At 38.5% G+C, this 25,977-nt stretch overlaps 3 protein-coding genes across 4 annotated transcripts; 1 reads left to right on the top strand and 2 right to left on the bottom strand.

Annotated features, from left to right (window-relative positions):
* Window positions 1-1,334: 1,334 nt before the first annotated feature.
* On the bottom strand, window positions 1,335-4,834 carry rdh5 (retinol dehydrogenase 5 (11-cis/9-cis)). 2 transcript variants are annotated; one of them, XM_037101616.1, is made up of 6 exons: window positions 4,770-4,834; window positions 3,808-3,894; window positions 3,333-3,655; window positions 2,974-3,232; window positions 2,365-2,528; window positions 1,335-1,944 (listed from the first exon to the last, which is right to left on the bottom strand). In XM_037101616.1, exons 2-6 carry the CDS (start codon window positions 3,837-3,839, stop codon window positions 1,724-1,726), a joined length of 999 nt encoding a protein of 332 aa, XP_036957511.1. In that variant the 5' UTR covers window positions 3,840-3,894; window positions 4,770-4,834; the 3' UTR covers window positions 1,335-1,723. The 2 variants fall into 2 exon arrangements, with proteins under 2 accessions (XP_036957511.1, XP_036957512.1); XM_037101617.1 differs by lacking the exon at window positions 4,770-4,834 and having other exon boundaries at window positions 3,808-3,984.
* Window positions 4,835-6,178: 1,344 nt separating this feature from the next.
* bloc1s1 (biogenesis of lysosomal organelles complex-1, subunit 1) lies at window positions 6,179-9,265 on the bottom strand. The gene is made up of 4 exons (XM_037102514.1): window positions 9,020-9,265; window positions 8,810-8,882; window positions 7,692-7,824; window positions 6,179-7,346 (listed from the first exon to the last, which is right to left on the bottom strand). Exons 1-4 carry the CDS (start codon window positions 9,078-9,080, stop codon window positions 7,236-7,238), a joined length of 378 nt encoding a protein of 125 aa, XP_036958409.1. The 5' UTR covers window positions 9,081-9,265; the 3' UTR covers window positions 6,179-7,235.
* An 841-nt stretch (window positions 9,266-10,106) lies between these two features.
* Window positions 10,107-23,774, top strand: itcha (itchy E3 ubiquitin protein ligase a). Its single transcript, XM_037101494.1, has 24 exons — window positions 10,107-10,238; window positions 11,175-11,245; window positions 11,469-11,610; window positions 11,880-12,004; window positions 13,066-13,197; window positions 13,428-13,476; window positions 13,712-13,890; window positions 14,116-14,398; window positions 14,600-14,695; window positions 14,973-15,147; window positions 15,566-15,635; window positions 15,774-15,858; window positions 16,352-16,480; window positions 16,596-16,668; window positions 17,467-17,538; window positions 17,641-17,729; window positions 17,895-18,054; window positions 18,275-18,408; window positions 19,177-19,317; window positions 19,680-19,800; window positions 19,943-20,047; window positions 20,369-20,465; window positions 20,546-20,618; window positions 21,130-23,774. The coding sequence occupies exons 2-24, from the start codon at window positions 11,221-11,223 to the stop codon at window positions 21,227-21,229; spliced, it is 2,655 nt and encodes an 884-aa protein (XP_036957389.1). The 5' UTR covers window positions 10,107-10,238; window positions 11,175-11,220; the 3' UTR covers window positions 21,230-23,774.
* Window positions 23,775-25,977: the final 2,203 nt, after the last annotated feature.

Here is a 25,977-nt window from a genome sequence, read left to right on the forward strand (position 1 = left end):
GTTTAGGTCTGAGAAAGCTTCTCTGCTGCTAACAACACATAATCCCCAGCCAGCCAGGAATTTATTAGCCAGGAAATCTAGATTTTACACAGATGATTTACATGTGTGTATAATCCAAGTGTAGACAGAATTCTTTCTGATGTTTAGTTTTATAATAACAAACACTGATATATACACTATTTGAGGAAAATAGTGTCAATCAGTGACAATCAAATACTTTTCTTGTGTTTTTTTTTTTTCTACGACAACTATATGTGATTGTAAAACCACCTGGTTAGCACTGGTAATAGATTAACTACAGAGTCTCTTCAACACTGATTAATCTCCCAGTCATCCAGTTTAATCAATCATTCATTTGGTCCAAATGGTGCATTTTTCTTTTCACATTTAGCATTCTGTCTTCATCGTCTTGAATTTGAAATAATCCTGTTGATGACAGTTAGACCTTTACAGACATCACACAGGGCATTAATGAATGGCTAACAGAACAAGCAAAACTTTGCAATGAATACCAAAAAAAAGGGGTCATAGTTAGTCAAAGGATGGACAATCCTAAAATAAGCATTTATAAAAACTATTTAGTCTTGGCTGTAAATGGTTTTGCTGTGGACTTCGTGGCGTATGTGTTAATGAAAGGTGCAATAAGTAAGAATTTTTGGTTGAAACATTCAAAAATGAACTAAAATAACCAACAAAATGTGATGATATAATGCTGTAATGATGTCTACATGAGGTTGAAGTTAGCATGCTAACCAGCTAGCTCTAGTCTATCTCAAACTTTAGCTCCCGTGCAAGCAGCATAAGCATCAACACTCCCCCCGATCCCTAAACTCACCGTCTGGACTTCTAGCTGCATGGCTAACTGAGCTAACCAGCTAATGGCAGCTGCATGGAGCTATGCTATGCTTTGACAACTGGGCAATTCTTACATTTTGCACATTTAACATCCTTTTTAACTGTACTGATATTAGCTGGCAGGAGACAATTATCAACAGGAACAGAATGCTTATTATTGTATGGATTAACTGTTACTTAATAACTGTATCTTTAATAATATATGAATTGTTAATATCTTCATAAACTATAAGATAGTGTAGAAATTGATACCTTAGATAACATAAACACATCAGTTCATGATGACTTTAGATGCTTAAATCTGCATTAATTCATTTAGACTTAGTGTGTGGTGTTACCACAAGGAGAAATTCACCAACATGTAAAGGTTTTACATATCTTCATACATCTTTGTTCATTGATGTGGCTACACATTGTTGTGACAGAGAGTGTTGTCATGTTTTAGTGATATTTCTTTTATTTGTGGTCACAATAAGTTGACCTTTGAAATCTGAGGACTGTTTATTGATAGTAAAATCTTGTTTATTTAGCCTCTGAGGGTTAACAGCATTCGCCCCAAGGAACATAAATAACAGTGTCAAAAGGCACAGTCAGGCAAAGAAACAGTCAATTGTACAATACAGTTTCGTTATTTTCTGTCTCTATCTCAAGCAGACGTCAGACAAGAAAAAAATTCATTCACGTGGCAGATTATGCACCTTTAAATATAATCATTGCAACATCAGATCACTGCATGGCCAGTGTCGATAAGGAGTATGGGTTTTTTGAAAGGCAAAAGATTTACTTCTTTGAGTCACACTCTGTACGGCATCAAAATGACACATAAAGGCTGATAACTTTGAAGACAGTTCTTCAAAGACATCGCGAGCTACACGCTCTTTGAAGGGCGAGGCAGCACCAGCTTCAGCCCAATATCAACCACACAGGACGGCATGTAAGACAGGGGGATCCAGATAAGCTTGGCATCCCAGCCGGCACTGTATCTGGTGCGTGGGTAGGCAGCCGTCAGAGCGTGCTCCATGCAGTTAGTCACTTTGCTGAGGTCAGAGTCGCAGACAGCACCCATGATCAAACGCTGGACCTTGATGTCTGAAAATTAGAAAACAATTGAAATGTGTTTTTGAGCATGAGACGTGATCATTTCAGGACATTCCACCTAAAATCTTAATGTATGTCTCCTTTACTGAGTGAGATTAATGACAGATTTATTTCTAAAGTCACAATGAAGTTGCATTTTTAACTAAATGCAATGAGATTTTATGTAGAAATATAGAAAAACATGATTTTTTTTTCCAAATTCTGACATTCATTGCTTAAAAGGGGACATTTTTATGACAAATTAGCAAACAGTTACATTTCATTTAGATTTAAAACAGCACAACTTTCATTATAACTTATATTTGACTCTCCACGTGTGTTTTGACCAGCCAACAGAGATTGTGAATTAAATCACATGTTAAAAAAGTAGATGCAGTATGAAAAAACTTAGAATAATTGCAGTCAACTTACACTTATCAAGGTACTTGTCTCCATAGCTGGCTTGCACCTCAGGGGTGAGCTGGTCCCACAGGCGATGCAGCTCCCTCTCGATGGGATCGAGGCTCGTCACTGCGGTCTTGAAGAAGCCCGGCTCAATGATGCACACGTTAATTCCAAAGTAGCTTATATCCCTCCTGAAGACGGAGAGTATGTTGAGTTTTGCATAAATAACAGAGCTTGAAGCAGTTTTGTGACAATTGACAAGTGACTTTTGTGTGAACCTTTAATATAGGACAGGTTTAAAAACAAAGATAGAGTAAGAATATTGGTTTATGGTAAGTGCAATTGAGTGAAATCATTTAAAAACAAAGGGGTAAAACTAATACTCATCCCTGTCTGGTCTTATCTTCCTTTTTCTCCTGGCATCTGCTGCTATTATTTGACTTTAATATTACTGAAAAGGTTTAATACAACCCCCCCCCTGTCTGCAAACCAAATCTCCCTCATGGAACATTAAAGATATGAGGATTATGACTTCACTGGCTGTTTTGAAAAAAATAGTAATTGAAATACAGATGTGAACTAAAAGGGACTAACTGGCGCTACAGAGCATGTTGATGAGGGCTGTGTGAGTCCCACCTGAGGCAGTCGGAGAAAGACTCCACCGCAAACTTGGAGATGCAATATCCACCGCCGTTCGCTGCCACCCTGCCCAGCACTGATGCGACGTTCACGATGCGGCCTCGTGCCTTTTTGATGAGGGGCAGGAAGGTCATCGTCATGGCAATCACTCCGTTCATGTTGACTTTCAGCGTGCTGTGGTAATCCTCCACCTTCATCCACTCTGAAGGGCCCATGGGTAAAGAGCGTCCGGCGTTGTTCACAACACCCCAAAGTCCTACAGAAGGAGATGAAAGAACATGTTTTGCATTAGAGATCTCCCTTGTGTCACGTTTAGTTTAACTGAGTGTATTCGAGAATGCAACGTCATCAGTCACCTTTCTCGCCGACCTCCTTCTTGGTCCACTCCATGGCTTTCTGGACGCTATCCAGACTGGTCACATCCAGCAGGACGGTCTTCAAATAAGGCCCCGCCACCCTCTTCAGGTCATCGGCCCCCTTTTCTGTGAGACAGCCGGCCAGCACGCGGAAACCTTTGCGATCGAGCTTCTTACACAGCAGGTTTCCAAACCCAGAGTCGCAGCCGGTCACAAAGACGTACTTATCCGTGATGTCCTCGATCTCTAGGCTGTCTCTGTACAGCCACACGAGAATCCATAGAGCCACGAGGGTGCCGCTGATGTACAACCAAACATTTTCCCTGAAAAAAGAAACAGGGAGGAGAAGTTTTTCGACCGGAGGAAGGCAGGGATTTCTCTTATACAAAATAATCTACAAGCTTGAAAGTTCAAAAGTGAGGTAAAAGCTGAGAAATATCATCCAAAAATGTAGTGTATCATTGATATTTCTCACCCTAAAAGGTCGTAGACGAACTGTGTATCCATGCTGCTTCCAGGTTTAGTGGTTTTCTTTTTTGTCAACTGGAGGACTTAGTGCTGGCTGAAAAAACATGTTGCGCAAATGTTAAGAGATACTGACATGGCAAAGTGTCAAATCTGATTTCTCAGGATCGGAATGGAAAGCAGAAATACACCAACTTATTTCAAGAATCATTACAACCAAATCCCTACTCGATTTCATAATATTTTAGGTTTTATTAAAGCATTCTCCTAGTTTATTGAACCTTTGTGGCAACTTATGGGATACAATGAGTTTGTTCACCGAGGGCCTTATTAGCAGAGGTAATGCTGAACTGCTTTGGGCGCATGAGAGATATTTGGATAATACTCTTACAGAAGGAAGAAAGGCCCTGGCGAGGGAGGGAGACCCGAGGAGGGAAGGGGTGCATTGTTTTCAAGGCTGATTTTAATGCCCGTGACGGAGCCGCTTAAGCTGCTCATTGCTGGAAACCAATTAGTTTTCTGGCTCATTAATGGGAAAAATAAAAGATCTTTCACTAAGTAATTTTTATACATGATATCAAAATTTTCCGCAGACCCGAACCAGATACAAGACCTGCACTGTTGCTGTTGGCATGGCGACATTTTCCAGGAAATAAATGATCAGGTGAAGAAAGTTTAATACAGTTTCAAACCCTTTAATTAATTTATACAAGAATACCTCGATGTTAATATGAATCGATCTAATTTAATCAAACCTTGAACCACATTCCCCCTCGCGGCAGGCTTTTTTCTTTACATATTTGAACAAGGTATTTTGGTAGATAAGAAAATAGAATTTTTTTACCAACATGACAGAGGTTAGTAAAAGTAAAATAGTAAAAAGGTTAGTAAAAGGTCAGTAAAAACCAAGCATGCAGGCCAGAGAAAGCATTTTGTTTAGTTCAACGGTGAGCAAGATCAAAATCATCCTACCTTTTCCTGATGGATCACCACAAGTTATCCGTCCTCTTCCCTTTCCCTTTCTGGTTATTCTTCTGTCTTAACTCAGAGAGGCCGGTCAGAGAGAGGTTTTATTCCTGTGATTTATCCCTTAAGACAAGGCCGCGACTGGTAATCCCCAATCCGTAAAAAAAAAAAGGAAAAAAAAAAAAAAGAAAGTGGTGGTGGCGGTTTCTGTACACAATGTGAACTGTGCTTATCAAAGAACTTTTTGTTTAGATATTCCAACTTGTCACTGTGAAGGATTTGATTCAGAATCACATCCAGTGATTTTACAAGCATTGCACAAAAAATATCTTGTGTTTCTTCTTTTTAGTACCTTCTGGCTCCCAAAGGTATACAGGCATAAAAAGTACTTGATGTTTTAAAAAAATATATATATAATAATCCCACGTTTAAGCCTTACACACCCTCAAAAACATGTGTATAATCTCATCAGCTCATTCAGTTCACTGACCAGTTATATCACTTTCAAACAGCACAAAGTATTAGCATTTTACTCTGTTGTCAGTAATTGAAATGATTATTTCAAATTTTTTGAGACTAGTCAGCTCATACTGCTGACAGTAAGTGGCCATTGTATTGTGGCTTATCAATGTATCACTTAAACAAAACCCTGGTGCGATGAGAATCTGAATATCATAACTTTTTTTCATCTATAAATTGCACTAATAAGGACTTGCTTCTCAATTTAGTTGTACAACGTACAATGACAATAAAGATCTATTCTATTCTATTCTATTCTTTTTTTCTGTCAAACATGCAGACATTTCTGTGAAAATATTTGCTCGGACAAAGATGAATGTTCACATAAAGTCTACCACTGTGAAGAAGAACAGGCTTGTTTCTATGTGAGGGGGAAACTGAAGGATCAAGTGTTATTACCAGCTGGTTCTTGACCCTGGCTTTTCTACCATAATAGTGGCCCTCACAGTGAGTTGAAAGTGTAACTCATTACCAAACAAGCCTGCACTTACATGACTGCACCAAACAGCCAAGTACATTGTGACATAACTCCCTTTCACGTCACACATTCCCAAAATTGTCACCACAGCCAGTAAAACACAGATCGGGTTATTATCTTTTAGTGGTTTACCAATTATTTTCTTGCAAAGCTTTATTGGACCTCATTAGTTGTAACCCACAAATGAATACCACGACCCACAAATATTAAACTGTACACAAACACAAAGTTTTAAAATGTTTGTTATGTAAAGTCATATTCAGAATAATAGAGAGATAACCACAGCAAATATCCATAACAGAATCTGTTGACATACATTTTATTCTCACATAAAAATGTTTACTGATACATTTCGTGACTTCCTTCCTATTTGTTTGCAGATTTGTGTCAAATTTCAACCTCAGTAGATAGAAAAAACTTCAACAAATGTGAGGTGCAGTAATTTGTAAGTCTGTAAGTCTTTTTGTTGGTATGACTTTACACAGCACAAATAAGAAAGTACATAGTGAAACATTCATGGATCATGGTACACATTTATAGATTGTCTTCTGTGGGTTACACCTAAATTCTAAGCTCTTGATTCACGTTATTACTTTGGAATCTGGTGTACTGCCCTCCCCTTTTGCATTGATCATAATCCATAAGCCATCAAAACAATCCTCGATCAGCAAGTATTTTACTACCAAAAAGAAGTATAGCTGTTTAAGAAACCTGCTAAAAGTGCCCCTTGAGCATCATGAGGTTCTTATGCAAAGGTTTACTTTTCCTAATTTTTGATTTCTTCTCAGAACGCAGCTGATGTGAAGCCTGACATGCAGTCATACTTCAGCTGTCTTTTCATTTTGCCTCGTTACACAAGAAAAAAAAATACCAGTGCATTATTAACTTTATTAAAAATAATGTTCCATCAGTAAGTGGTAACAACATTTTAAATTAACTTGTCTGGCAACAAACAGTGTCAGTCATCACCATGCAGAAGCATATAAAACATAAAGTTCAGGTATCAGGTGCTGAAAAGAAGCCTTAATATCAAACGCTTTTAGGGGTAACAGACAAGGAATGAGGCCCCCTAAAGGTATTACAAGCAGGTGATTTCATATGAGATCTTTAAAAAAAAAAAAACATTGATACAGCTTCTTCCCCAATTCCACAATCACTGAAATGTTATGTTTTAACTGAGGTCGCTACTAAATAGATGTTGAATCTATTTAATTTTGCACACACACATGTTTGATTTTGAACTCCGGCATTATTACGTGCTAGCACTGGTGGACGTTGTTGCTCTCAAGCAGTGATGCAGGTGTGTGAAATGACTTTCAACACTTTTCCGAAACAAAATAACCATCAGCATTAGCCCGCTCAGCGGGGCAGGCAGACAAGAAGAGGCATTGCTGCTTGCGTCTTAGCCCACAGGAGTCTTGTGGATTCCTTTCCAAAGTATTTAGTGTCAGCCGTAAACATCCCACCAATAGGTTTTATGAGGAGGCAGACTGAAGTTGACCCTTGTGCACATACTCCAGAGCTGATGCGATAGTCCTCATGTCCATCTCAATGCTGCGGGCCCAGTTCTCCACATCCCCAATTTCCTGTTTAAAAGAGTATAGAATCAGTATTAGTGTTCCCATAGTTTACATCTACCAGTCTACCTATGACAAGGACCAGCAACAGACTGGCTTTAAACATTTCCAGGCATCATTCCACACCTTGTAAAGAAGATAAAAGCAGGAAAAGGGTGGAGGAAGTGGAGACTCATTAATGAATTGCTTTTACCACCTGTCAAATTCGCTCAGCTCTAGACTTGTGTCAAGGCGCTGGTGTGAAACTAATCTGCTTTTAGTGAACCTGATAAAAAGTCAGTGTGATTCAGGACACATTACATGGAGGAAATGCCTTGTTTTAAATGAATTTCTTGCTGATACAGTGTGTCCTACCTTTAGGGCCTGATTGAAACCCTCCACCATACTGATCCACTGGGCAGTTTGTTTGGAGAACTGGCTCGCTTGCACCTGGAGAGTCTTCACCTCATGGTCGAGCTTACGCTGGTTTACATATGCCTGGGCAACTCTGAATTGAAACAGGAAACAACAATGAGATGTGCAGTACAACAGTATTGTTAAAACATGCATATGGGTCAGTCATTTCTTCCTTTGTAGTGAACTCATATTTAAATATTCAAGCTAGACCTAATCTTACAGAGGCACCAAAGGATTTTGGCTGTAATCCTTTCTATAAAGGAACAGCCAACAATGGTCTTTGCATCCCATTCTTGTTCTTTAAGCTGATTTCATCACAACTTTCACATTGTTAACAATCTTAATGGGCTATTTTTGGTTGTGTTGCACATTAGGCGAATTTTCCCCAGCTGAGAATGGACTGACTTTTTCAATTACTTGAAACAGCTGTTGGTGGTGGGAAACCCGGCTGGGTCAGTCTGAGTACAATCTGCCCTACAGCACCAAACTAGTCTGGCACGTGCATACGTCGCCTGTGACTTCAAGGAATAATGTTTATGATGCAGAAGCATCGAGGGAATAAATCAATCACCAATTAAATGTTTATCCATTATTCACCCAACTATTTCAATCATCTCAAAATTCATTCCAGTTCTTAAATAGCAAACATTCCCCTGTTTTAACTTCTCAATATATAATGATTCACTACCTTTTTCTTTTATATGTAAATGTAAAGGTACTATATTTTGTCTTGGCTATTTGTCAGACATTTTAAGATGTCACCTGGAGCTTGAGGACATAGTAAAGGGCATTATTCAGAACTTTTTGACATTTTAGAGATCATATGAGATTGAGAAAGTAACGGCCAAATTCATTTATGATGAAAATCTTTAATTACACTAGTAAATGACATAAGCTGACTGTATTGGCTACTGTAGTTGATTAACTACAATACAAGACTATCATTTGAATTATAACTTTCACCTGGTCACAACCTGTCACCACTACCACAAGACCATTATGAAATCTAATGCCAAGACATTTGCTTAATTTCAGGTACAATAAGAGCAGTGAGGCATGGAGCAGACATTTCATACCCAACATTGAGGTGGTCTACCAGGGCTTCTGTCAGACAGGTGGCTGCAGCAATGGCTTCACGCCTGCGTCTCTCTGTGCAAGGATAAACATCAACACAGACAAACAAACCATCAATAAATCGGTGGACTACTTTAGCCCTCTCACGACTTCCATCAGCTTTGTTTTTAGCATCTGTTAGCACGACAGCTAACCACCTATCCTCCTCTTACCCTGCAGCTCCTTTCGCTCATTTTGCTTCGCCTGGTGCTCCTTCAGTAAACGAGACAACATCTTAAATGGTCGCTGAGATTATTTCGCAAATGTTTTTTTAGTCTTTTAACTAGCTGAATGACATGGCTTTTACAAAACAAGACGCTGGCTATGCTAACCGCTGACTACTAACACAAGGCGGTAGGTATCACGAGACCTAACCCAGGATATAAGTGGGCGTTCCCAAAATGGCGTCTCGTATAAATCTATTAATCGTTATGGTAATGATCGTGTGTGTTATCAATAACGTAACAAGCAGGTTAGGAATTAGAACAGTTTAAGTTATGCGCTGTAACACACAATGTTAAGGATGAACTGCTATTTATATTATAACTGAATTGTGAAAATGTGTGTTATGGTGATGTCAATATCAGTTCTGACGTCATGCAGTTCTTGCCTTCAAAATAAAAGTATATATAAAAACTACATCTACACTAAACTACACTTGCAACTAAAATTGTAACATGAGGTGGATAAAAGAACATTCTATGGATTAACAATTACTGTGCACAAACATCCGATAAGTAAGATGGAAAGCAACAACAGTAGTAACACATTTTATTGATGTTGTGATTGAGTACAGTAGCAGTAATAATAATACAATCAACTCTACTGAACTATTTTAAGAACATGCTGTCAAAACATTATATTCCATCAAAAAAATATTTGCTGTAAGTGACAAAAAAGAAAACATTGTGCTCAGTTGGGGCAAAACAATCCCTACTTGAGGTCCAGGAGCTTCTTCAGAGCTTTTAGATTCATTACAGCACAGCGCTAGAAGTGCTATGGTCATGCACACATTTCATCACAGCTGCTGAGTGTGCAAGTCAGACCCATGAACCAGTTTATTCAGACTGACCCATCTCCATTAAAACAGATCAAACTCCATCCACTGATGACTGTTTTTACAAAATAATTGAATAATTCACGAATGAGATTGTATATTCAAATTGTGCAGAATGTGTTTTGTAATATAATCTATGCTTAAATTAGTATATTTTATGTGCATGACAAAATGGGATACATGTTTTGTTTTGAAAATCGGTAACCGGAAAAGCCGGTCTTGTTCTGGCTAGCGGAACACAGATCTGCTCTGATGGCAGGCAGCTATCTGTCAACAATCTAGTCAATTAGCTGAAACTGAAGTCTGTGAGGCCCGTTATCGTCTGCTTCTTTCAGGTATGGACATTTAGTCTTTCACTGAATGTCATGTGTGAGACTATCTCAACTGGGCCATCGACGCTGCTAACGGTGGTGTTAGCATTACTAACGTTAGTTAATGCATGGTTAGCTAAAGCTTCGGGGTTCAGGACGTCGCCGAACAAAGTTCCTCTCGGTGGTGAAACTTCTCAGTTTCCATTAATAATTCACAGAACCATTCAGATTATAGTTAGCTTATAATACATTTTAGCTATGCCACATGCGAAACACTTGGTCTATAAAATGGCAATGTGTGAAGTTGTCTAAACAACACATCTCATGTTGGCTAACCTCTTGCTAACATGACAGATAAAGCTATTAAGCCACAGTTGAAGCTAACATCACGACTTTCATGTTGCAGATGGCAGGAAGCACGCTACCTCTTTGACAACTATGTTACTGATTCACACATGACAACTTTCTGTTAAATTATATTTATTAATGTCAGTCTGTAACATGGCTTCCATTACCTTGGTGTCCTGTCAAAGGACATTGTCAAAGATTAACAAAGTAGGTTTAGTGAGACTTAATTTAGCAAAGGATGGGATTTTCTGTTATGAAAGGTTGTTTCTTGAAATAGCTAAGATTACACCTAGAGACTGATTAACGTAATGTATAAAGCTGCAATAGTAAGATGTAGGTAAGATATAAATGTAAGATAGAGGTATAAATTAACCTGGGTCGTATCTTTGAATCAGCATCATTGCAAACATAATAGTTTAATGTTTCCATATTGTTCCCTGCCATGTCAGTTAGATGGCTCCATTTTTCTGTACTTTGAATTTCTCTCTATGTAAAGCCAGGCTGCATTTTCCACTGACTGAAGAAACCTAATAGCCTTATCACTCTTTAAGTAGGTTGGGTGCATAGAGTGTCCCGTGTTTACATTTGATGAGCTCATTGCATTTGTTGCAGGTCCTTCCAGTGTAGCCAATCAAGGCTGCAGTGTTATGGATGAACCATGAAGGCTCAATTACAAGTCACAGGTAGGTTAACTTGTAACTTAGGCTCAAAACTTATATAGCAACAAAAAATAGAGTACTTTTGACACAGGAAACTACACTCTGTGGAAGTTACTATAGTAGATACATGATTTAAGAGCCAGTAGTTAGGCTACTGGAGGTGGTGGTGTATATATTCATAAGTTAATGGTATTAGCAAGTGATGATACATGTAATTTCAGTGTAATGTTTCCTCTTCTCTTCCCAGTTCTTTCAGCCAAGCTGAAGGAAAACAAAAAGAACTGGTTTGGTCCCAGTCCGTATGTTGAGGTAGCAGTGGATGGCCAGTCAAAGAGGACGGAGAAGTGTAACAATACACACAGTCCCAAATGGAAGCAGGCTCTCACTGTGTGAGTACCAATGCTGTGTTTGTCCTAGTAGAGGAATCACTTCCCAAATAGCTGATTAATTATTGGATGATGTGCTAGTTGTCAATACATGTATTATTAATCTAAATTTAATTCCATCTACATACAATATCATGCGTATTAAATTCTATATTTTAGTTGCACGTTGTAACTGATTAGTTGATTGTGAGTCTTTTCATCGTTAGTGATGACAACCCTTAATTTTTAATTAGTTTGAATTTTAATCTTGCCATTTCCTCTCATTTCTACAGAATTGTGACTCCAGTCAGCAAGCTGATCTTTCGTGTCTGGAGCCACCAGACACTGAAAGCAGACATCCTGTTGGGAATGGCCACTCTGGAGATCAGTGAGACCCTTAAGGCTAATGACTTAAAACGTGAGTTCATACTACTTTCCATAACTTTAAGATATATAAAGTAAATATTACATTCAGAATGTTCCATTTACTGGCATGAGATGAAACGACTATGCGTTTTGCTCATATTTCTTTTGTCGTTTCAACTTTTAATATAGAAAATATGTGTTGTCCAAGGTTCAGAGTGTGGAGCTAATATTTCCAGGGTCTGGGGACTAATTCCCTCAGAATATCATGAGGTACTCAGGAGGACAAAGCACCCACTACATTGTTTCTGTTATTTCAGCATAATGGCAAATTGTATCCTTTGTAATGTCTTTCTTAGTCTTCATTTGGCGCTTCTGCGTCTGCCAGAGGCCTATTCTCTTTGGCAGATGCTGCACACACTGTATAAATGGTGCACACGTGGTCTGTGAGAGTTCATATCTGCCTGTGTTCTTTATGAGAATGTTTTTGCTTGGCTTTGATAAGCATAACAACCCACATGCAAACTACTCACTAGGTTTTCTTTTCCCTGGGATACAGGCCGCACCTAAGCTTATGACCTTCTACTTGCTTGGAGTGTGTTTACAGCCTAATACAATGGCTCCCCTCAGACCTGGTCAGCATGTGAAATCACGTGTACAGAGTCTGGTTCATATTTTTTATAGCTGCTTGGATTTCATTTGCCATTACTCAACAATATTCTCAAAACATGCCTTTTGCTCCTCAAGACTAAAAAGGTTTGAGAGACTGACACTACCATCTTTAGAGCCCCATACTTAAACTCGCAGGGCTGTAACTGACCAACAAATACCTTGAGAATGAGAGGATATGAAGTGTGTGTGTGTGTGTGTGTGTGTGTGTGTGTGTGTGTGTGTGTGTGTGTGTGTGTGTGTGGGGTCGGGATTTCCTAAAGTAAATATGTCTCTATTTTTAACCCCCCATTTATTCCCATTTACTAATCTGTAATCTCCTCTACCTCAGTGTTTCTATGATGGTTCAATATCTATGTCCATGTGATGAGTTTACCTGAGGTCTGTTGTCAGTCTTGCAAGTTAAAGGAACCTGTTTCACTCTTTATTATACTGTTCCCTCCCCAGTATGTGAGGTGGTGCAGACGCTGCAGCTGTGCTCCGACAGAGACCCCCGGGATGTTGTTGGTGACCTGTCAGTCTGTCTGGATGGCATGCAGGTAGACCCAGAAGCCTTCGCCACAGCAGAGAAAGAACATGGTAACTAACCCCACACAGAAACATAAACGTGTTATACGAGGCTGAACAGGGTTAACATAAACAATGCGTGGATATACAGGATTCCATTAATTTAGCTGTTACTGAGAAATGTTTCCTTCCTTTGTCTTCATATTTTGTTTGATCAAATGTCCTTATTAAGTCAATGTCAGGTTGTACTGTTGCAGTGACATAAATAGTTTCACTGATCATGTTTTTCTCTGTTATTCTAGCTACTGTTCCAAATGGAAATGCAAGACAAAATGGAGACACTGGCAACAGGTTTAGTACATTTTCATTTCATAAACCCATTCATGTGGGGCCAAATCTGGGCCAGTAATTTTGTCAATTTAAAAAAAAAGTTGTAATTGAAAAAATTAAATCTTTTATTCTGTGCAAATCTTTGGTCATGTGTTTGGTAAGATAAAAGCATCTCTTAGTAAGTTTGTGCTTTTACTTATGGAAACTAGTCGTTGTACACTGGAAGAATCACTTGACTAAATATTTTGATTCTCAGGTCAAGCAGAGACACGTCTCCCTCCAGCGACTCAGAGGAGTGGGTTATCGTACCTAATGGTCATGCTGTCAATGGAACGGGATCTCCTTCACGATCTCCAGGAGACTCAAACGCCTCACGTCCTCCCAGACCAGCCCGACCTCCTCCTGCTACACCACGCCGACCAGCAGCCTCACCAAGTAGGAAAGGCACAAGACATCCAAGACTTTATAATTTTACAGTAGCTCACATACAGATTGACATACCAATGATTTCAGATTCTTACAACCTATGAACTTTCTTTCATATACGAAAATGTTGTGTGCATTGTGTAATGAATGCAATCAAAAAAAACACACCAGCGTGAACATATTGACAAACTAAAATGTTTTCTTCTCTGCCATCCTCACCACTGCTCTCCCCAGCCTCTTCTAGCAGTTCCTCCCCCAGTGAGCTGAGTGAGGGTCCGGCTTCAGATGGCTCCTCTCAGGCTTCAGCCAGTGGGTGTTCAAATCAGCAGGATGACTCAGGCACAGGAGCAGCAGCAGCAGTGGTGGCAGCAGCAGCAGCAGCAGCAGCAGCAACAGCAGCAGCGGCAGGCTCTTCACAGACAGCAAGTGGCCCCAAACCAGGGACCTCAGCTACAGCAGCAGTGCCCACAACAACCCCCAGAATCGCACCCATGGCCAATGGCCCTTTACCACCAGGGTAAAAGAGCAATACGCTACACTTGGTTCTATGAGACTTCACCTAGGCCATTATTTATATTCCTAGTAGTTTAATATACAGCCTCAGAAATATTTTTGTTTGTTTTATCTGTTTTAAAGAATATGTTTTGTTTCTGAATCTGTTTGCATTTTCTTTCTATTGGGTTATGTCTTCACTCACTCATTTTTATTGTATCTGAAGGTGGGAGCAAAGGGTGGACCAGAATGGACGAGTTTACTATGTTGATCACATTGAGAAAAGGACAACCTGGGACAGACCTGAGCCTCTGCCCACAGGGTACAACAACACTCCTCTATTATTCTATTTTATGCATACTAACATACTTCAGGTTCTGCTCTTTTGGACCTTGCAGTTATAATACCGTAAAAATACATCTCAGATTGGTACAGACATTTTTTATAACCACTTTTACCATTAATCTAGAGCTGCACTCATTTTTGATGATGTTTTTTATGTTTAAATACTAGAACAGATAAAAATGTCAAGTGGAGCCCTTGGGCACATGTGACATTTGGCCGACATTATCAACTCAGTACTGCCTTCTTTTCTGTAGGTGGGAGCGCAGGGTGGACCCGATGGGTAGGGTGTACTACGTGGACCACATAACCCGAACTACGACATGGCAACGCCCCACACAGGAGTCAGTGCGTAACTATGAGGAGTGGCAGCACCAGCGCAGCCAGCTGCAGGGAGCTATGCAGCAATTCAACCAGAGGTTCATTTATGGGGTGAGAGCAGTCACTGTCTTAAAACTGGATTTGTTACATTCACTGCTCGTGCAGCACATTTCAAACATTTATTCCTTTTGATTTGATTAAAGAGCCCATTCAGACATGATTTCTCACCGATAGAAACACTCCGCTTTGACTCTTGGGTCTAAAATGGGCTCAAATAGGGGTTATGGCTACTGAGCATGACTCTGTAGGTATGCATGCATGATCCCAATAATGGGTAGCTATCAATACCACATTTTCAGTGACATGGTTGAGAGAAGTCGAACTGTGAACACTCAGTGGGAATAGATAACAGAGCTAGAAGTTCACTTATGCTTCTGTGGTAGTATGTGGTAGTTTTTGTACTTTTTTTTTTCCTTTAGACTTGATCAACATTTTTCACGTTCTCTCTCTCTCTCTCTCTCTGGCTCAGCTCCAAGACCAGTTGGCAGCCACAGCCAACAAGGAGTTTGATCCACTGGGCCCCCTGCCACATGGTTGGGGTAAATAATACTGAACATTTGTTTCAGCTTTTGTTTACACATATGTTAAGAAAACATTGCAAAGTTGTTTTGTAGGATTTTGGCTGTGATGTTAGTAGAAATGCACTGAAAAAAGAATTGTGTTTATTTTAATGTCAGAGAAAAGAACAGACACCAACGGCAGAGTGTATTTTGTTCACCACCCTACTCGGACAACACAGTGGGAGGACCCCCGGACGCAAGGGTGAGTGTATGTCTGTGTGTGCTATCTGTTTGGACCATGTACCAAGAGCATCTTGATACTGTCTTACCTTTTATTATATTGAATACTCTGTCAATTATTCTGCCAAACCTAGCTGTACTTTTGTGTTACTGTCAGTAAGAGGCGCTAATGTATCACCAACTTGCTCAACTCCAGTATTTCTAAAACACGTGCTTACTGGTGTCAGGGGTGAAGTATGGAGAATGGAATGACGTATATTTGGGACCTCTTTTCAGAAATTCTGCTTCAGGGCAACCATTTAATACTCACAAATACTGCACAAATATTGCATATATTATAATCGATTATAATCGCTGCTGCTTAGATGTGTACACAAATCAGTTATGATCATGTTAGTATATGGTAGTGTTAGGTGCACGTTTTCTGTTTTTATTAATTCCCTCTTGCTTGCAATGTAAATTTGCTTTGTATCTACTTTATTATTTTAACATTTAGTTTCATATATTTGCTTTAGGCTGCTGAATGATAAACCCCTACCAGAGGGTTGGGAGATGAGGTTCACTGTGGATGGTATTCCCTACTTTGTAGACCACAACCGGCGAACCACAACCTACATCGACCCTCGCACAGGGAAGTCTTCACTGTAAGTTCTTGTTTGTTCTCGACAAGTCATGGATGTTATTGAAGAGCACCACACACGACATGTGTATACTTTATCTGAATATGCTCAAAAATTGTTCGTTTGGTCTTTTCCACAGTGAGAATGGGCCACAGATAACCTATGTCAGGGACTTCAAAGCCAAAGTGCAATACTTCAGGTTCTGGTGTCAGGTATGTGCTGCACAGCGGGTGATGTAATGTTTTTTTTATCTCATCATTGTGAAATCTTTCTTCATTTTCATGCTGCTTTTCTGAGGGCACTCATTACTGTAGCAAAGACAGGTGGACAGGGGGAAACTAATAGATATCACCATGAAAATTCCCCCACCGATTGCTTACAAGTTTTCTTAAGCAATGCTTAAATTTGCCAGTACAGAAAAATCTAATTAAACATGTGCTAGTTGGCACACATTTCCAAAACAGACGTCTTAACACTGGTTTCATTTTCTGCACATATTAGAGTCAAAGTTTTTTACAGAGACAGTATTAGATATTTCATATTATCACTCCATAAATCTGAAAATACTGTCAGCAGCCAAACAGAGTGTATTTCCACTATACATGTTATACAAATCAGGCTTTGAATAATAAATATGAGCAAAAACTCTGTTTAAACTTTAAGAGGTACCTTAAGTGATCTCCTTTACGTGAAATTAAATTTGACACAGTAGCATAAGGGACAAGAAGTAGCAGCAGAAGGAAAGGAATGTACTGAGAGAAAAATGAAATTAAATGAAACTACTTTATAAATATGATTAAAATAGAAATATGAATATGTTATGCAGAATAGATTGCTCTGTGTGCATATATGAAGATTTCTGACTGGGAAACAAACATTTTTAGGAAATGTTTTCACCTGAAGTGTCTCCTCTTAATGGTGAAAAGGTAACTATTACTTTGTGTACAAAGAAGTTTGATTGTCCAAAATGTAGGTATTTGAATTGTTTTTGTTTTGTTTTTCCTTCTCAGCAACTGTCGATGCCTCAGCACATTAAGATTAACGTCTCCCGTAAAACCTTGTTTGAGGACTCATTCCAACAGGTGATCTTTTCAATATGCTGTCTGCTTTCATGACAGTTGTCTGTTTGACTGTGTTGTCTTATCAGTGTTTGGGTCGTGTAAATGTTTTTCATCTGTATTCAGATCATGAGCTTCCACCCACAAGATCTGAGGCGGAGACTGTGGATCATTTTTCCAGGAGAGGAAGGCTTGGACTACGGGGGTGTGGCCAGGTAATTGTAACTGACATTTTGTGCAACCACATCTTATTTTATGACTTGTAAGGTGTGTTTTGTTGTCATTTATTGACTGTTTGACACTACTTACAAGCCACACAACCTGTCATTCAAGTGTCATTAATTTGTCAATTTGTTTGTCCTTTGTGTTTGTTTTTTCAGAGAATGGTTCTTCTTGCTCTCTCATGAGGTGCTCAACCCAATGTACTGTTTGTTTGAGTATGCTGGGAAGGACAACTACTGTCTGCAGATCAACCCTGCCTCCTACATCAACCCTGATCACCTGAAGTACTTCAAGTTCATTGGACGCTTCATTGCTATGGTACCTGCACCTTTTGCCAATGCAGTTACATAATGTGCCAGTATTTCAACTTAAGGTGATGGCACAAGTAATATGGCCCACAAGATGGGTCATACTTGTGCAGACAAAAGCGTAATCATCATGTATAAATGATCCAAAATCTAATATGATCATGTTTGAAATCTAATTACTAAATGTGACATTTAAATGACAATGGCTGTCCTGCATTGTTCCTTTCTAGGCTTTATTCCACGGCAAGTTCATCGACACGGGTTTCTCCCTCCCCTTCTACAAGCGTATTCTGAACAAACCTCTGGCTCTGAAAGACCTCGAGTCCATAGATCCAGAGTTTTACAACTCACTCATCTGGATCAAGTAGGTCTGGGGATACAAACCTTAATGTGCAACTTGGTGGGTTGGTGGCTGATGGAGACGGTGTACATGATTTGATAGACAGGCAAGAATGTTTATGTCACTCAAATGGCATGGCGACCATTTTTATGTGGTGTACCTTCAATCGTATTTATCCTGAGATAATTCGTTGTTGATTGCAGTATTTAAGCATTTTTTTTAATTAAACAAGAATAATTTGTCTCCCAGTTACAGCTGATTAAACAAAGGACATATAACATATCAATTAGTGAGCTTTAGTGGCTAGTAGGTGGATTTTGTTACCGAAGGACAGAGCCAGGCTAGCTCAGCTAAATTAAGCTAAGCTAATCTTCTCCTTCACGAGAAAGTTAATCAGCTTGTTTCCCAAAATGTCAAACTTTTTCATTAAGTGCACTCATAGTTGGCAAGTGACTGTGCAAAATTCTTCGAGATGCCACAACAGCTTGTTAAACATAAAGGAGCATCTTTCAGCGATAATGGCTCTAATTGAATTACATTTTTTATGATTTATCCCAGTGCTGTAATGTTCCTGTTGAAGATTCAGATATTTTTAGAAGAAACATTGCTGTCATCAGCAAAACCTTCACTAAATGCATTGTGATGCAGACAAAAAAACATCCTGTCGTTCTCTGTCTTTAATGGAAAGACTTGAGATGGTTTTGTAGCCCCTGGTCATATATGCTCTTGGATTTCTTTACAGCATTGTTATTTAAACCACGCTAATAATGATGGTGTCTGTCTGGCCTGCAGGGATAATAACATAGAAGAGTGTGGGCTGGAGATGTTCTTCTCCGTTGACAAGGAGATTCTGGGCGAGGTGACCACCCACGAGCTGAAACCAGACGGAGGGAATGTCCAAGTAACGGAGGAAAACAAGGAGGAATACATCAGGTACATCTGCACCCTCTGCTGCGTCTCATTCCACATCTGCCAACAACATTTACTAACAAACTGCACACATGTAACATCTACATTTCCCACAATATTATATGTGAGAGCAATATTCCCATTTTCCTGCAAGCAGTGTACAATAAATTGTCATTAATAAATAGTTAAATTAATTGAATGCATCACATTGTTGTAGAATGACAGACCTACTGTATATTAGTTGTTCAGTTTTAGAATTTAGTATTTTTATTTGATGATTTAACAACTTTCTTGCTGTATATTTAACCATTAAACTGACCATTCCCTCTGTATGTTTGAATGTATTTTATTTCATTGTGTTTATCTTCATATCTCTCTGTGCACAGGCTAGTAGCAGAGTGGAGGCTGTCCAGAGGTGTGGAGGAGCAGACTCAAGCATTCTTCGAAGGCTTCAATGAAGTTTTGCCTCAGCAATACCTGCAATACTTTGACGCTAAGGAATTAGAGGTAAGAGAAGTGACTAGACCTATTCTGTAAGACCTTACCAGAAACAGGAATGTTTGATATTTAGGGCAGTGTTGTTCATTCTGCAGATACCAATCCTCCACATTTAAGTGTGTTCATGAGTTTGCTTCCCTCTCACCTGTAGGTGATGCTGTGCGGGATGCAGGAGATAGACCTGGTGGACTGGCAGAGAAACACAATCTACAGGCATTATGCCCGGAGCAGTAAACAGATCCTGTGGTTCTGGCAGGTTAGTTGCACACTGAGACTAGATTAAAAAACTATTTCGCATGCACCTCTTCTCACTTTGACTGTTGTAGATTAATAATTTGCAGTAATAGTGTGTAAGTTTAATGTTTTCAGTCTCAGAGTTTCATTTTCCTTTAGCTCATAACTTGTGATCGTTTTTTTTGCTGTGAGACAGTGAGTCAGTGGGTCCAAATACTGTCAAAACCCTGGATTAAGCACATAATTTATAAGCACTACATATTAAATTGTCCCTGCAAAGTGAAGATAAGTATGTCATGCTGTATTTGATGAGTGCTTTTAACACTGAATGATCTGTTGGCAGTTTGTCAAGGAGATGGACAACGAGAAGAGGATGAGACTGCTGCAGTTTGTCACAGGAACCTGTCGTCTTCCTGTGGGCGGCTTCGCAGACCTGATGGGTATGCAAAATATATACACACACACATGGTATGTTAAAACCAGCACTGACTTGTTGATTTAATTTTCTTGATTCATATAGGAAGCAATGGACCACAAAAGTTCTGCATTGAAAAAGTAGGCAAAGAGAACTGGCTTCCACGAAGCCACACATGGTAAGACCTGTTATTCTATTTAGACTTTTATTAGAAGTCCTCAGGCCTCAGGTATTACAGCAGAAATACACCGAAAGGACAGGGGATTAAACTTTCATAACCAAACCCCACTTAGTCATGTTGGAATCAGGCAGTGGCTTGCCTTCCTTTGTTATTGGTCTTTAATTTGGCATTGGATGTTACATAACACTGAGAGAATGCTTTGTTGTTGGGCTGTGAGAAATACAGGTGGCATAGTGTTTATTTAGTAGATAATACTCTGCAGCAATAGGTGGAATAGTGTGGCAGTGAGCTTAAATGCACTGTTAACACCAGATGTCAGAATAAAAGTGACACTGAACAAGAAGGAAAGCCAAGCATTTCTTCTATCAACAGATATGTTAACATCTGTTCATGCACCTGAATAATGTGAAGATTTTTGTTTTAGTTTGTATTGTAAGAAATCCAATGTAAATGTGTTAGAGATTACATGTTACAAGAGTGATCTAGTTTCTTTCTCTTCATCGTGTAGCTTTAATCGTCTGGACCTCCCTCCTTACAAGAGCTACGAGCAGCTGAAGGAGAAGCTCATGTTCGCTATAGAAGAGACAGAAGGTTTTGGGCAGGAGTGATGCAACAAGAACAGGAGCTGCAGGATGGGTTGTAGGAGCCATATCCATTTCAGACAAGAGCACTTTTTAACAGATTTCTCCTTGCAGCCTGGAGCTGCTTATAAACTGGTATATGGACGTACAATTCTTCATATTCTGTCACATTATCATCCGCAGTAACCGATGTTTCTAAGCTGTTTCGTCAGAAAATTCCTTCATCCCACAAGAGAAACCTGTGAATCCTCCTCAACCTTTTTCACTTCTCACCTATATGATAACCCCTAAGCCAGCTGATCTTACGCAGCCCTGCTCAGCTCACTATCAGGTGATGAAGGCAGAAGAAACTCCTTTCTCGCCCTTTCATGTCTGCACTCGCTGCACGTTGCGCAAGAGCAGTTTCGACGCGTACATCTGTGAATGAGTAAACTCTTGCACCTCATGCACTAGAATGAATAATTTTAGAGGAAAGAACCATATTTGTGCATTTTGACTTAGAACAAGAAGCTTCATATCTACAAGCAACATCAAACGCACAGATATGCTTTTGGACTCAACTTTAATTTGTCTTTTATTGAAAGGATGGATGAATGGATGGATGTTTTTTTTGTTTGTTTTTTTTTTAACCGCTGACTGGAGTGACTCCTGTAGCAGTTTTCTTTAATAACTTTGATAAATGTGATTACGCTAATCGAAAATGATGATTTCTCTTATTTTGACCGGTTGATTTCTTAAACTTATAATGAGTAGGAACTTGGAACTAGTTTGCACACAGTTATGTGAGCAGTAAGACGGTTGTGATTGTTCTTAAGAGAGGTTGTATTTTTATGTGCAATAGTTTTGTAGAAAACATTTTTGCCAATAATAGAGCCAAACAGTGATTTGTTTGATCATTTTATAACACTTTGGTAAGTGTCAGCATTTAGTGTTAATTTTAAATTTTCAAAATGAAGTAGAGAACACTTGCATATGGTGAAGCTTGTTTGGTTGTGATTCCATCTGACAAACTCTGCCTTCCAGAAATGGTCTTTGGTGTCTAAATATCAGCCTACTTGACCGTGGATGCTCCCCTCCTTTACTAGTCAGGGAGGCCGAAAAGTGATAATTATGAGGCGTTACTGATGAAGTGGGAGCTTTAGGATGTATGTGTAATAGAGAACAATGATTTGAATAATTCCCACTGAATGGTAGCCAGCTTTTTGGTAGATATCCAGAGTTAAATATTATTCTAGATCACTAATGAAGATGCTGAATCCTAACTGTTTAATGTGTTAAGTGACTAATGCAGTTTATGTAAATATACTTAAACAAAATTAGTAAATGTGTTTAATGTCTTAATACATTTAGTTCACCCAGACAGAAGTTGATAATTAAGATTTGAATCACTGCATTAGAAGGCAGCCCTAGTTTTATAGGGTGTTAGGTATCCAGATTGTACAGGAATAGTTTATTTCATGTCTTTTCCAGTAAACTAGCTAAGCTAACATCAAACTTAGAGTTTCTTTTTAGTATCAGATAGAGTATCACTTTAAGGAACTGACTATGGAACCAATTTACCAAAGGATTATATTTAAAATTTTTTGTAAAGAATTTGGCTAGTAAGTCTAATTGAACAATCAGTTTTTAATACCCCCAGATGAGTAGGTAACACTATGAGATACAAGAAAACAAAAAGGTTGCTCAGCTACTTCAGTTTTAAAATAAACATTTCAATCTGTAAAGTGATATATATTTTTTAAGACTCGTAGCTGTCCAAGCATCCAAGCTGTGTGTAGTGTATGTAGGCAGCGTGGTGTGAATTCCGTGGCATAATTTCAATGTTTATCCCAGATCATTACACAGATTCAGTTTTAGCAAGTTCCTTTTTAATTTCCTATTAAAATGTAGAAGGACGTATACTCAAATATAACTCGTGAATAAGCCCGTATGATTTATGTGGCTGTATGTCATCACAAAAATAAAAAATCACTGGTTGTTCTCAATGGACGAAGCTCTCCCTCACTGACCTGACGGGCGTTTTTACCTTCAGTTGATACCAGTTATTGCTCACTTTGTCAGATGTTTCACATTATCTCACATTTTTCCCCTAATTCAACGCACATCCACCTTTAACACTCAGTGTGTAACTGCCACTGTGCAGGCTTGTGAAGAGATTATTATAAAAAGAAAAAAAAACTTGATTTTTTTTTAAGAGAGGGGGTTGTGATTAAAATGTTGACTGTTGAATATTTTAACAGATTAAAACTTATAATATAGCACCTTCACACTCCAAACTGGTTGAATTAACCACTTCACTGTTAAATCTCTGCTGTGTTCCAGATCTATGGGGCAAATTAAATGTATAGAAATATGCAAACTAGTGTTTTAGATGTGCTGATTGCATTGTAAATCATGTTGATATTGTAATCACTATTTTTTTTTTTTTTTGAGGCTCTAACTTTTTTTGATAAGTGGAAGTCAAGGGTTGAAGACTATTTATTTGGAGGATGGGTTTCATGTAACAATGGACTGGATTGATCGAGAACATTTAAAAAAAATAATAAAATGATTGAAACACTGGGCTCCTGCAGGACACTTGTGACGTGTTATTGATTATCACTGGAATGTAATGTTTTTTTTTTCGCAATATCACACACACAATTCACTACATGTCGCTTTCTTTACTTTTTTTATTTTTACAAATAAATGAATACAATTGTGTTGCATGTTAACCTCTTAAAATTACAACAAATAGAATGGCCGACGAGCAAAATCACAAAATGTGCTGAGGGAATGAAAATGGTATTATGTACTGTAACCTTTGCAAGACATGACTGGTGACTGATCTTTAATTACATAATTCTGAAGGGTGTCAGAACACGTGTCTGCACTCTTTCTTTGCACCTTGTATGAGGCATCCACTCTCACTGCAAGAGCACAGCTGACTAATTCAGTTACCAACGTTATGCACCAAAGTCTGTTACACAGCTTTGATCCACAGCAAACAACAGATTATAGACGAACAAATCAGTTTTGCAGTCTCACCTTTCCCAAAATATATTTGCATACAGATGAGGTAACGGTGAAATACATTTTTGTTTTTTTATTATTCCTAAAATTCATATATTTTTTTTTCTTTTTATATTGGAACCAAAAACACCACAGTGATTTAATGTCATTTATATACATAGGATGAATTATCTGACATCTTTATGATAATTGCAAGTCAATAATACCTCTATACATCATTTGATTATATGTATTTACTACTATTATACTGTATATAACAATAGAATGCTGCGTATACATTAATAAAACAGTTGTAATAATCCAACGTTAATTAAAGGATGAGAGTACTTCTTTCACCACAGGTGATTGTACTTGGTGAAAAAAAGAAGAAAAAAAAAAAGAAAAAAACACCCAAAAAAGTTTTCAAAATATTTTCATTTATTACATACGCATATGTCTTACAATGAGCCTGCCAGTTGAAGTCAGGTGCTTTTTGTCACCTGACTCTAACTCCTGCAGGACATGACCAAAGATTGGTCACACATTTCTGAGCTTTTGTTCTGAAAGGTGCTCGAACATGTGTCTGCACTTTAATCCACAACAAACAGCAAATGTTTGACATTTAGAGTCTCATCTGCTGACATTCTTTGGTGATGAATGTGACGAATGAAGGGACACTCAAGTAAGCATATGTCTTACAATGGGCATGGGTTTACCATGTAATATGTACCAGATTACTGTTCTTTGTACACCCTTAATTTTACAAGTACCAAACTTTGTGCCACCTGACTCTAGCTCCTGTGGGACGTGACTAAAAACTGGTCGCAAATGTCTGTGCCTTTGTTCTGAAAGGTGTGCCAACATGTGTCTGCACTTTGCATGTGAGCCATCTACTCTGGCATTATGAAATATGCAAAATCTTAATGACTAATTCAATGACATTATGCCGCAAAGTAGCTTTAACATTTACATTTAGAGTTTCATCTACTCATCGACTAAATGACTAGTTCACTAAGGATACACGTGGAAGTCTGGTATGTAGCTTTAATCCACAACAAAAACTTTTATCGTCTCATCTTGTCAACATTTTCAACACGTTTATATAAATCGAGGAATACTTGTATGTTAAAATATATGTTACACATTTTTGTTTTCTCTATCAAAACTTTTATTTTTATTTTTGTACCAGAGGCATGCTCATTGCCTTGATCTAAAATTGGATGTTAGTGGAAGTTAATGGTTAAATGCATTTTATACATGTATGGAGGATGGGTATCATGTAACAACAGACTGGATTAATTGAGGAAAAAGGGAATATAATTATAAAACATTTGATGTGTTTAATTTACATGGGATGTTAGTGGAAGTTAATGGTGAAACAGCACTTGAAATTTGTGCTCATCTGCAAAATTTGACTAAAGGCTGGTCTCAAAATTCTTTGTATGTCTGTGACAAAATGCGTCACTCTTCATAGGAGGAATCCACCCTCACATTATGTAACATATAAGAGCTACGTGACTAATGCAGAGTTAGACACCAAAGTCTGCAGCTTTTAGCTACAGCTGAGTCAGACACTGTTAATAATACAACAGTAACAGTGTTTTGAGGCCACATCTCACTTTAATCTCTTTATGTTTACGTACAAATGACGGGACTCTTTTCAAAATAAAATATATCAGATACTTATATAAAAAAAATGTTGTTGACAAAAATAACACGTTTCTAAATGTTGGTAACAATACACCAAAATAGCACACTGCACTTACTTTACGTAGGTACCTTTT

Source organism: Acanthopagrus latus, chromosome 6 (assembly GCF_904848185.1).
Source record: "Acanthopagrus latus isolate v.2019 chromosome 6, fAcaLat1.1, whole genome shotgun sequence".
In the NCBI taxonomy this organism is placed as follows: Eukaryota; Metazoa; Chordata; class Actinopteri; order Spariformes; family Sparidae; genus Acanthopagrus; species Acanthopagrus latus.